The 13,784-nt window shown below is 36.9% G+C and overlaps 1 protein-coding gene across 2 annotated transcripts in view; it reads right to left on the reverse strand.

Moving 5' to 3' along the window:
* LOC140148317 (glycine-rich protein GRP33-like) overlaps positions 1 to 13,717 on the reverse strand; it is a 32,441-nt gene extending 18,724 nt beyond the window's left edge. For both annotated transcript variants that reach the window (XM_072170225.1, XM_072170224.1), the window contains exons 1-2: positions 13,512 to 13,717; positions 302 to 528 (exon numbers count right to left, since the gene is read on the reverse strand). In XM_072170225.1, the coding sequence (XP_072026326.1) occupies positions 302 to 528; positions 13,512 to 13,632 (348 nt within the window). In that variant the 5' untranslated portion in view covers positions 13,633 to 13,717. The remainder of the gene's footprint in view (positions 1 to 301; positions 529 to 13,511) is intronic.
* Between the last annotated feature and the right edge of the window lie 67 nt (positions 13,718 to 13,784).

The following is a 13,784-nucleotide window of genomic DNA, read 5'->3' on the forward strand; positions in this document are numbered from 1 at the left end:
CCCCAATCCCTAGCGTTCACTAAAAAGATAGTGCGAGGCGCGAGAGCTTCGCTCGCTACGCTTCGCCTTCAATATTTTAACCAGTACTTTTTTGGTCCTGGTGACAACCCTGCACACGGACACCTTTAAAATTTACATGTGCTCTCCTATTCGATGGTGACTCTTTTTAACATCGATTCCAATTTAACATAGCCTAAAGCTTCGCACTTAATCACTCTGGTACAGGCTTATTTCCTTGCCATCTACATGAAGACATTCACAGGTAAAATAACAAATGTGCAGAATCTAAAACTACACTTACCTTCTGCTTGTCTTTCATGGAGCCTCTGCCATATATTGCCATCCGTGTACCTGTCTCCTCTTGCATCCTCTTCATGGAGTTACCCCCGGGTCCAAGTAACTTCCCTACAAAGTTGAACTTTGGGTGTTCTTTGATTGGAATTCTGATTTTGACTTCAAGGCGAATTGGTTTGACTGAGCACACGTCTATCAGCTTCGGCGAGACGCCAGATTTTCTCCTTTCAATTTCTGCAAGGCAAACATTTTGAAGGGATTGATCACCATCAGCTGTTCAATTTATAACCAGAATGTTTGTGCCACAATCAAGCATGAGAATGGCTCATTGTAAAAAAGCAGGAGAATTATACCAACCAGTCGAAAGTGTAGGGAGCGAAGCGACCCTAGCATCGGGCCAATCGGCCGGGGGTGCAGGGGCGCTTAAGGGCCCCTGGTGGGGTTCAGGTCAAGAACCTCTGGCTGTGCTACTCTACGCCAAGTTTCATCACTGTAACTGGTACAGATCTGCAGATAATCTGTGCACAATGTTATTTTGCTTGCTATGCATAAATTATGCAAATTAGGTACCATACTTAATTACCATATTTTGAAGACCACCAATTGCCACCCCTCCACCAAATTGCATCACTATACGCTTTACCAGTTCCGAGAAATTGCACTAGCAAGCTCGCACCCACGCACCAAGTTTGAGGAACGTGCAACCTGTAGCCTCCGAGAAAAGAGGAAAATACGGAAAATGGGCCCCCCTGTAGGACTATATGCAACAAAGTATAAAAAATGTCCACCGATAAACAGTGTTGTGAGTCGGTAAATTACCGGTTAATTTACATGGTAAATTACCGGTAATTTACCGCCATCTTAATTTACCATGGTAAAATAGGGTAAAATAAGTAAATTAAGTAAAATATGAAATAAAAGGATTTTTTAAATTAAAACTTCAAATAATATTGTTTTTGTTTGTTTGTTTTATAGTAGATGGCAATTTTGTTTGCAATATTTGCAAAACTTACTTGAAGTAATGATTTTGTAGACCCCTACTACCTATAACTGCCCATAGGTTCCATACTGTACTACATAGTGTACAATAGACTTAAGTAGCAAGTAGAGAAAGTGTCAGTGATTGTGCATTCAGCTGATCAACATGTTCATTTACTGCATTTTAACACTCATATGAAAGAAATAAAACAACACATCATTATGAAAGCACTGAAAGCAGCACCCCCTCCCAAGCCCCCTTGATGGTACTTCCAAATTTTGAGGGGTTGACCATGGCTTGACTATGTCATGAGCTTTCTATATTTTATAAACATTTTAAGGAACTGTACTACATGTACTCAATGTAAAATTTCCCATATTTTTTGTCACAAATATGAGTGAACTTGTGACTAAAGAATGGCTGTTTTGATTTCACATCATTCTGAATAATTATAAATGCTCTTTGTCTCAGTTTTACCAAAGTATTCCCTGCATATTTAATGGGTACCACTGTAAAACATCATCATTTATTCTACATGTAAGTTGTGATTAGCATCCTTGAAGTATAACTTTTGACAAGTTTACTTTTAACCAGATCCAAATATTATGAATGACCAGGTTCATTACCATCAGTCACGAGATAGGGTCTACAGTAGAAATTTCAATTGTATGAACACAGCCTGGCAATTTATTTTTGCGTCAAAAGCTGTGTTCATTCATTTAAAATTCCTAGCATAAATGTTCTACCATGAAAATGAAAACGGAATCAGATGTTATAGTCCAGGACTCCTGTGCCAAGTGGTTACACAGGCTCTGTGTTGTTTAATATGAGAGAAAACAAAACACTTGTTTAAAATGTACGTAAATACTACATGACTTTTGTTTAAAATGTACGTAAATACTACATGACTTTTGTTTCACTTCTTACAACTTCAGCTTTATTTATGAAGCTGATTTTCATCTGGAAAGGTGTATATTCAACAAAACAGGACTGTGTTCAAGTATCTATGTAGCTCTTAATATGAAAATAATTGAATTTTTATTGTTCAATATAACTCTTTCATAATTTACTTAATTTACTTATTTTACCATTTTTTACCGGTAATTTACCGTAATTTACCGCCATTTTTACCGCCATTTTTAATTTACCGGTAAATTAACAACACTGCCGATAAATAAATAATGAGGGTTTCCATAGTGCAGATATGACCCAAGATTGGTTGCATTAGGATTTAAACTGTTCATATGAGACCAAATTTTAACCAAAAGTCTCAAATGGTATTTTACAAGTTGACCTCAGTATGACCTTAAATCACCACCAGTCCAATATGCAGCTAGGATTCAAGTTTGATATAAAATTGGATCGATTGAGCCCTTATTTATTGGTCAAGCTATGAGTTTTAAAATATTGGACGAAGACATAATAATGGTTGCAATAGGATTTGAACTGTTCATATGAGACCAAATTTACAAGTTTACCTTGTTTGACCTCAAATGACCTTTGACCTCAGTATACATGTATGACCTTGGACCAGGATTCACAGTTTATCGCGTTTTCGCGTCCAGGATGCTTTTTTAACTCATTGGACCCGGAAAAAGTAAGATTATGTAACCTGAATGGGTCCAGCAGGCTGTGCTTGGACCTGGAAAAAATCCCATCCAAGAAATAGAAAATATCATCATAGATCGCCATTGTGCGATAACCCAGCTCAATCGGCTCACTTTTCATTCATAAATTACATACAATTACGAAAATCGCTGAAACATGATACACACCTCATCGCTATTTCATGCACAGATATTTGATCAGCGATTTTTTTTTTTTTTTTTTGCAAATATTATGTTACAATAAAAATGTCAACAAAACAGGGTCAATTCCAGGTGACATCGCGAAAACACGTTTTTGCGGTAGTTGTATATTTCAACCGAGCCAATATAACAAAATAACCAAATAATTAGATGATTAAAGTAGTGCATGTTATTAGGTAGTAATTGTAGTTCTTTATGAGAAAGTCGGCCGATCGCGGCAAGTCTTCCTTTACCCAGTAATTTGACTCGACTTTGGTAAGTTTTGGGTGCGAATTCAGCATACTTTAATATTTATCGTTTATGCCAGTACTGAAAATACATTTCGGGTGTTTCTGAAGTTTCGTACATAAGTACAATTTGGACCCACAAAAATCAATTTGGGACCCCCAAATTTCCAACTAAATGGGATCTGAATGGGTCCAGCATAAAAAAGTGGACCCGGTTATTTGAGAGCAAATTGTGAACCCTGCCTTGAACCCCACCCAAAAAAAAAGTATCCAGAGTTTTTGACCAAGTCAATCCGCCCATCCAGACGGACGGAAGCTCGGACATTGCAAAAACAGTATGCCTCGCGGTGGAGGCATAAAAAATCATTTCACCCCAAGTTTTTATTTTAAGTCAGTTAAGGGTCTTGTTTTAACCAGCCAGTGCTACCCCTGAACTTCATATCACATTTTTCAACACGGACAGGACAAAGCCCTATTGAAAATTTTTATTTTTCCCCCGAGTAGCATAAATATTTTTGCGGCACCAAAAAACAGGGACGTTATCGGAAACATGAATTTATCTTATTTTGGCCTAATTTAAGTAGAGAATGGTCAACTACGAGCTAAAAATCACTCCTATATCAGATTTAAGGAGAGCAGGGAGAGAGTGATTGCTCTTGCTCTCCTCAAAAGGCAGTCCCTGGAACCCTGTTATGGAACAACCAATTTACTAAAATACAGAACAGAATGTATCTAGAGTAATTATGCAAAATTTCTTGCATGGCCATCTCAAAAACTTAAATTAAGTTACTTTGTGAGTCATCGTACAGACATGATTGACCCAGTTGTAGTCTAAAAATTTCAAACTTTTGAGAATTTGAGGCCTTGTTCTACATGTAAGTTGTAGAACCATCTGTGCAAGTGATCTGGGATTTATTATTGCATTAAGGCTGAGTGAGTACATTGTACAAAGAAAGGTTAAGGTGGTACTACACCCCTTGATAAATTTTTGACTATTTTTGCATTTTTCTCAAAAACTAATAAAACACTGGTAACAAAAAAGTTATGTATATGGTCATTTTCACAGTAAAGGGTGTAACTTTTGATTTTTAGGGTCAAAATTTCAAACCACTTAAATATGTTTCTGTTTACTGAAATCATGCATAGAAGCAACTTAGATTCCAGTAAAATAATGTTTCAAGGCTTAAACCTTTTGATTTCTAAAAAAATTTGACATTTCCATAACATTTTGGTTTAAAAAACCTAAGAAAAATGTATTTTACATAACCTCAGAAAATTATGACATGAAAGCTGGAATACATGTGAAATCCCATTCCAAAGTAAGTCAACAGATATAAGTTAAATTTTATACCATGTTTTGCTATGTTTGTAATTGCAGTTTTGAAATTTTTTAACATCAAGTGTCATTTACAATGGAAATTTCCAAACCTTAAACATATTTTTTAAGTTTTAATTGGGTTCCTAAAATAATTTGAATGTCTAACTTCATGTACAAATACTACTTAATGAAAGGAACCTCCCAGCCAAGTTTCACAGAAATTGGAGTTATTTTTTAGAATTGGCAATTCAAGCGATTTGTGTTTCGGAGGCTTCAGTTAACAACACAGGTGATCATAAAAGTAAAATATTTGGCTAACTACTACAAGTTGACATAAAAAAATAGGTAAAAAATATCACAATTACCAATTTTCATGCTTTGCTTCTAAGTATTGAATTTCAGTTGTGACAAAAATTAAATTATCACAGCAAGTCATTTTTTTTGTTTCGGATGCTTCATGTTAACAATTGTTAAACATTGCAGAAGTAGTTTTTTGAAAACAACAGTGTTGGGATCATCTAAGCTGTTATTTTCTTGTGTGTATTGAATCAATGATTCTATGCGGCAGATATTGTAGATTTATCACATGTTAACTTTTTCACCCATTTGTTAAGTATGGTGTTTTTTGCATGTGAAGCCTCCGAAACAGGCTTTTATGGGTATCAGTATATTTTTCAAACATTAACCATAATGTCAAATTTTTTTTAAATTTATGACATTCTGCACATATCAAGTAATAATTACAATGCAGATATCAGTATGAAACACACCAATTTAGATATGCATAGATGATAATTAATCTTATTGTTGTTTCTGAGGCTTCATTTGTTTCGGAGGCTTCAATTGTTAACGGAAAGTTTGTATTGGGTCCCATTTTCAAACAGTGATATATATCTCCACGATTTAAAAACATGTGACTTGAGGATCTACTTTGCTACATTTTGATAAATAGATTGGATGAGCTCTTTTATTTATATTTGCCCAAGCTTGCTGAACAGTTTGTTTCGGAGGCTTCAAAAAAGTTAACGGAAAAACGGCTCTTTGAAGTCAAGATTTTATAAACATTTTAAAAGCTTGCAAATCGACTAATTTTTTTTACCCATTTCAAGTTAAGATAACAACTGTTATGAATCAAGAAGAAGTGAAGAAATAACCAAGAATTATGAACCAAAGCTACACCCACAAAGTTTGTTAACAATTGTTAACGGAAAATGAAGCCTCGAAACGACAAATATCAAGTCCGGTTCTCAAAAATACAGGGCTGTTCACAATTAAATCTAATGTGGCAGTGTTTACTGAACATATGACTGTACATTCAGGATAAGAAAAATTATCCATGAACTAACTGAAGAAAACACAGGGTTTTACAAAAATGTTACTGTTTTTTATAGTTTTTCAAAATGGCAATATTAAGTACATTTAAGCCTGCTAAAACTGAACGCAGTAACTCCCAAAACTGATTATGCTACCCAAGGTAGCTGCTAACTAGATGACTTATGTGGCCAAAAATCATGGAATTCTGTGGCTTTATTAGAACACTACGGATTAAAATGTTAAAAATCCAAAGTTACTCCCTTTACCGTGAATATGACCATATTATAGGGCAAGGAATCCAGTTTCTACACTGGAATTTCAGTGACTCAAGAAGACAAGTAGTTACCATATATTGATTTATTGATCAAATATTGGTTTTCCTCATTTTTGACTGCAACTCCACAACTGTTGTCTGTGCTGAAGTAAAATTTTCAGTGCATATTCGTATCTTACTTGTTGTCACCAATGCGCTATAATTTTTGAGAAAAATGCAAAAATAGGCAAAATTAGCCTGGGGTGTAGTACCACCTTAACAGAACTATTCTCCCATTACGCTTTAGAAGAGAATATATAATTATGTCGATCTCAATATATTTTTCAAGTGCAATCTGGGATTACATGTATATGACATCAATCTTGATGATTATGTGGAACAAAGACCGTCCCTCTTGATTCTTTGTTGCTGGTTAAATCAGCTTTCTAAAACTGAGTGCCAGGGACTGTCTTTTGTAATTTGCAGGAGAGCATTAAATAGCTCTTCTGAGCTTCAAGGAGAGCTGTTTAGAGCATTTACAAAAGAATGTAAGGAGAGAAGCTGTGGTCAGAACAGGGCCAGTGTTTCATATTTCTAGTCAGAACAAACCAAGGGCACAATTAACAATTTTAGAACAAGAATGGATATCGTCAGCCTACTACGATAATTGCCTTACTTTTTTTTTGTAATTTTGAGAACAAAAGTACAAAATATGGTTTAACGATGCATTTTTAAATCATATGATTGACCTTTGCTCAAGAACAAAATATTGATTAGGCCTGGCGGGGGCAGTGGCGGTGCCAGGAAAATTTTTTTGGGGGGGGCAAAGTGAATTTCAGGGGGGCAACAAATTTTGCGCAAAATTACAGCAAAAAGGGGACATTTTCGTAATTTTGGGTTTTTTCTGGGGGCAACAGTTCTGACTGGGGGCATTTTCCCCCATGCCGCCATCACTGGGCGGGGGGGCTATAATTTTCTGCCAAATTTTTGGGATCCCAAATTGCAAACCTTAAATGGTCTAGATGTAGGCCTATCGGCAGCGAGCTGGAAAATTTAAGCGTTCCGTGCACTGTTTTCCCAAGCCATTTTAGAGTGTTTTATTAAAAAGGCGCCCCATGAATGCGTGCCAAAAAATCGCTTGGGGAATTGCTTGCCCCCTTCGCTCGCCAAATATTTCTTGCCCCCCAGCCAATTTTACCCTCCCCAGGGGTCAAAATTATTGCACAGCCCCTAAGGTGTAGGCCAATCAAGTGGTGGGGTCATAAATTTTTGTTGCCGAAAAAAGGGGGTCGTAATTTCATTGCACGCCCGATTTTTTTAAAATTTCGGACCACCCTCCTTCCAAAAGCAGTAAAACCTTTGTGTTGGATCTAATACAAAATTTGTATTTTATGAACCGACATATTGTCATGGGAAGTTATTTTGTGTTTTTGTTATTTTGTATTTTAATCAGTAGGCCTATTGGACTATTTTCAAGTTTAGATTTTCGGATCCCTTTGTAGGCATAGATCCTGGTGGGATGGAGGATAAATCCCACTAATATTTTGCCAGGGAGATGTTCCATACAATCACCCTCCCAATGTTGACGACTGTATGTGGGTTTCTGCCAGGGGTTTCTGACCAAATTAACCTCATTGGCCATTTTAGCTAGCCACCAAAGTGCAAATTTTTGCACGCTCAACGGCAACGCGAATTTATTCCACTTTTGCATCTAGTAGGCCTATGTCACAAGTTATCTTCTAGTATTTTTTTGCTTATAATGCTGTCGCCAAAAGGTGCTGGATTCACCGTATCTAGGCCTACTTCAAAAAAAACTTCCAACCCCCATCCCCCCAAATGTCAAAAAGAAATCTACACCACTGCGCGCTATCCCTTTGCCGCCTCTGCTGCCCTTCTTTTTTGCCACCCCAATAGCCCCTCCCCCCGTAGGCCTACGCGTATGACGGGTATGGTCGTTAGGCGATAATTATGGTTTAGGCGGCGTGACACCTAAAAACTGGCCCTAGGCATGCGGGGGGGACAAGTTGATATTTTTTACACGGGGGTGGAGGCTCCAGACTTGAAACCCATGTCTAAAGTTTTCTTTCCTCGAAAAGGTCGCGATTTACGGTACGGGGGTTTAACGGACCCATAAGGATTTTCAGCAAAAATAGGGACCCATGGATTATTTGCAAAAGCGCAATCCCCGTATGCATTTGGCAGTATGGGATTACCCCCCCCCCTTGCCGGAGGCAATACATGTAGGCATGTCCATTGTCATTGAATAATGATCAATAGACCTTCAACAATATTTGGTTGATCATTTATAATAATCATTTTTGTGAGCCCCAGGTTTCAGTAAATCTAATATAGGCCCATATCTTCCACATGGTCGCATGTCATAAGTTGGGTATGCAAAAAGGGTGGAGGGATTACACTTTTCTGAAAATTGCAATACAAATTTGATTGGCTTTCCGTAACCCCATATCCTACAGCAGTGGTTGATACCTCATTTTAAGCCTAATTTTATACTCTTTCAGTCTACTGAAGCATATAATTATACATTACTCAGTAAAAAAATCACATCAGTTGAAATGAAAAATGCCAGGGGTGGAGGAGCAGGCGGATGTGGAGCAGGCGGATGCGGGAGTGTTAAATAGGGCTATGTGAAAATTCACATGTCAGCATGTCAAAACTACTGGTTACTTTTTCAAATCTAGTGAGGGTATGATGTATTGACAGCTTTAAATGTTGAATTTGTACAACTAAAACAATTACTGACTACTTAAGGTGGCACTACACCCCATGATAAATTTTGTGACTAATTTTGCATTTTTTTCAAAAAATAACTACACACTGGTAAAAAAAAAAATTTATATCATAGAGGCAAGGAATCCAATTACCTCACTGAAATTTCAGTGATTCAAGAGAAGTGGTTCAATATATATGTTAAGAAATGAGGTACATTCTAGCGCTACCTCTTTTCTTATCATAAATAACGTCCCGCTTGTCTTGAGTCACTGAAATTCCAGTGTAGTAACTGGATTCCTTGCCCCTATAATGTACATAACTTTTGTTGTGATACTATTTTTCGAGAAAAATGCAAAAATAGTCACAAATTTATCAAGGGGTGTAGTACCACCTTAAAGGGTATTATGTTCCATTTTTTTCATTTTTATTGTCATTTTTAATGTAATCCTAGTTGAATTTCAGTATTTTTAGCAACATGCTAATGTACATTTCTCTTCTTGATATTCATTTCCTCAATAATAGAATAACCGTCTCGCTAATTACTCGTAAAAATGTCATTGACCTTCACAATGTAATTAACATACGTACAATTATTTCAAATAGTTCATTTGAAGCATTGATGTATTGAGAACATATCCTCCAAATCTGATGACATTCTTGCATAAAATAAAAATTTTAGAGTCATTTTTGTAATTTTTGTAATTGAGGTCTGATTTGAGAAAAACGCATTTGAAAATTGAGATTTACCTGTGTATTAATTAATTAATAATTAAGCATTATCTCATAAATTAAGCATGTGTTAAGGTTAACAATGGTGTTAACTATTAGAGGTTGTCAATATATACAACATATCAAAAAATAAATTTTTTGTCATTTTTGACCATGTAATGGAAATTGTACCCAACTTATGACATGCGACCACATGCTTGTCATAGGCCTAAATATGTTTTCACAGCACTTCTTGCATGCCCGGGCTGTATGCAAAACAAAACACTACTGCAAGTTACCGGGCCCTGCTGGGCGCACGGTTTCAAGCACAGCGATATCCCGATTCCCGTTCGTACATCCCGTTTTGATATTATATGCCCAATTTGACAAGTTTGCCGGACTGACGTTCTAATCGGAAACGCTTCAACTTGAGAGTTAGTCTCCTTCACAATCGGTTTATGTCGTTCTAAACACACGTCGTTCGTCCTTACAACATGCAGTCTGGACTCGAAACTAAGATAGTAATTGGTGCACTGCATACCATGGAGCTTTTAATAAATGGACCTCACGCAATACAATCGGAGTTTGTTTTCATTAGCAACGGGAGACAAAATAGGGGGAAATTACACATTGGCACTTTTTTTCAGGATTCGTGTTATTTTATATGAAGGGTATGTATGTCTTCTTGTCAAAAATAAAATACAATTTTTTCCCTAGATGCAGTGTTCGATTTTCATCAATTTTTTTGTGTAGCAAAAATTGCTACTCACTTTCAGATTTGAGTAGCAATTTCAAAATTTTGAGTAGCAGTTTGTTTTCACCATATTTTATCGATTTTTTTGTATTTTCTTATCTTCTCACAGATTACTCAATCCCAGTACTCAATGCTTAAAAAAATGTTATGCAACTGCAGTGTTGCAGACCGAATGTGGTTCAAAATTCGGCACCTAAACTTCCTAAGCTGATTATCGTGTGCCCTTTCCAAACGCAAATTTTCCTTCAGTAATCAAGAGAAGTCCTACATTTTTGAGTAGAGGAAACTCACTAATTTATTAGCTGAAGCAATAAAATAATGTGAGGAATCTATGAAATCCTAAAAATCTTGTATAATTTTGGAAGATTGTCACCAAGGACACACAATATTTCCATCTCACCACTGAACTATACACCATATAAACAGTGCTACTTCTATGACGTCATAAAATTAATATGCACGTTTTTAGTTATCTGGTAATACATGGAAGTTTGTAACATGGAAATAAATTTGCATACAAGGGAGGATACTGTATTTAGTTTAATGGCGTAAACATCACAATTTAGGGACTTTTGAGTCATATTTTTGTGGATTATTTTCTTGGAAATAGAATTTATGGAAACATTTTTGACTTCGACAAATGGCAACTTGCAAATGATGGTATATCAGCGTGGTTCACGATCGCAAGTAGCCATTTTTCCCCAATTTTTGGGATCGCATTTTTGCTACTGGTCTGTGTAGTTGAGTAGTAGTTTGTAAAAAATGACTCGCATGTTGCGATGCGAATCCAGGTAAATCGAACACTGCCTAGATGTCAAGGTCATGACCCAAGAGAATGTACCCTTAATTTACAAATACAGTGAATTTTACTGAATGTGTCCATGAATTCATTGAATTGTGATTGTCATTGACATTGTTGTGAGTGACATTTCATGATTTTTGATATGCCATACTAAACGTCGAACAACTGAATACATGCACAACGTGTGGACCAATATATTTTTGTAAACATTTTAGGCCTATAACTAGGGTGGTCACATGAAAATTTCAAACCCACCCCTGGAATTACTTTTTCTGTCAGGATTGTTCCTTCTGCAAAATGACTTAAAAAACCCTTTGAATCAACTCAATCGGACAATCCGTTGCGAAGATACAGCCTTTTAAAGATTCACAAAATTGGCCATTTTTACCCCATTTTTAGGAAAATCCTGATTTTGTCATAAATTTGCATATTCATGAACTGAATATAGCATAATTGTACATCTTTGGGGGCCTTCAGAGAACGGCTCTTTTCAGAGCCACCAAAACCTTTATTAGCAGATAGGCGAGATCTTGATTCTCTGTTGACAAGGGGCAGTCTTCAGTGAACGACTCTTTTCAGAGTCATCAGTAGACAAGGGGCAGACTACATGTCTCATTCTTAGGTACTTTGTCCTGAAGAAGTCAGAGCTACTCCTGACGTAAAGCTTGACAGTTGTAAACTTGACCGACGGCGAACCCGCTAAAAACCCACTAATTGTTATGAATTCCCGTCGTAAAAGCCTATCCCACAATTTGTTATCATTATCATAATGCCATACATCATCATTCATGTCATCATGCAGTGCCGTACTATTACGCTGACTTTCCTATTCGGCGAGGAGGACGATTTTGACCTCCTCGTTTGTTTACAAACAGAGAGGTAGACAAAGGGTCTGTAAAACTGTTCCGCTTGTCCAAATACTTAAAGGGGGTAACCCTATTGGTTTTGGATATGGATTGTCTTTAAAATTACATAATAATATCAAATATCTCCCCTTTATGCTGCTTTGTGAAAAAACGAGAGCATTTTCAGCGTAAATGTGAATAAATAGCCAAATTTGCAATCCAATACCTTGTATACGTGAATTGCATTCTGGGTAGGCATGCAACAACAACAATTCCCGTTCGTATGACGAATGCTGACATGCTGCAATGCCCGGCCCGTATTGAACGGAAAATATTTGGTTTTTTTTGTTTTTTTTGTTTTTTTGTACCGTTTCAGAAAAAAAGGAAACAAAATATATTTCCACTTGCAATATGTACATTTCAAATGAATATAAAAAAGTTTGGGTTAAAAATGGAGAGGAAAAAACCTTCCGATACCGGGTTTTGAACCGGTACCTCTCGGTAAAAGAACGGTAGCGCTAGCCAATTGAGCTATTTCACCAACTGAAATAATCAAGGAATTGTTTTAATTATATACGGCGGACCGTCTCCTCAGCACTTAGCGTAGTCTCCTACACAGCCAGTTTATGTCGGTCTGACACTCGTCGATCCTCGTGATAGCCACATACAGTCTGGCGAGAGACTACACTTAGCGTGAGTTCGCTTTTTCTCTTCCCATGATCCGAAGAAATTTTTATTGTTTACAAACTGGTAACCTGTAAAAACCGCTGTGATTCATGATTTCTCCGAAATACATCGACTTGGAGCGTCAAATTTCAGGATAGTAATGAGAAAAATAGTATCTATTATGTGATACCAAAACCTCATCAACAATGAAAAAAAATCGGGGATGATGCTGTCGATCGGGTTACGGACCTTTAAGTATCAAAAGCATGAAAGGATGGTCCACAATAGGGGATTAAAAAACTGTGAAGTAGGACCATGTCAGGCATGTGCTTCTTTTGTCCACTTTGCCATCAAGATTTCGAATAGAAACAGTTCAGACCCAGGACAGGATCATGTCAGAAATTAATATTTTGTTCTGGGTCTGATTATTCGGACTAGTCATCATGATCATGTACAAAATGATGTACGCATGTACGTGCCGTGAATGGTGGCAACCTTCCGGCCGCATTGGTAAATTTATAAACTCAACCTCCATGACTGTAGGTCTGGTGAGGCTACCTGTCTGAAACTCTGAGGTTTAAATTGCTTTTAGAATTCTTGAAAACCTAGTGCATATTTCAGGTGTCATTATAATTTATTCTTTGACATCCACTTCGTCTCCATTTTGGTCCAACCCACAAAATACAACGCACACTTCATGCTAAAAATCAATTAATTCTCCATTGTCACAATGAAATATCGCTTCATTGTCTACTCGTTATTTTCATTCAATCACACGTGTGTTATTATCAAAGAAAGACATTTTCGACTCACCAGCATTTAACAGCTTTAAGGCATTCTCATAGGACGGATCAAGACTATCTCTTTCGTTAATCAGGTCCTGACAATCATCTTTTTCGTCTCCTTTAACAGTTGGTTCTGTTTCTGGCTCCATTGCTGCTTGTATTGTAAATTTATCCCCGGCCTAAAATTACGGCAATAGTGCCCTGGCGCTGCTTGCACATCAATTCATCACGAGCCGAATTACTCAGTCTGGGTGTAAATTTTCGGAAATATAACTGCGCGCCACCGTCTCTTTTGACAAAA

Source organism: Amphiura filiformis, chromosome 3, assembly GCF_039555335.1.
Source record: "Amphiura filiformis chromosome 3, Afil_fr2py, whole genome shotgun sequence".
Classification (NCBI taxonomy): domain Eukaryota; kingdom Metazoa; phylum Echinodermata; class Ophiuroidea; order Amphilepidida; family Amphiuridae; genus Amphiura; species Amphiura filiformis.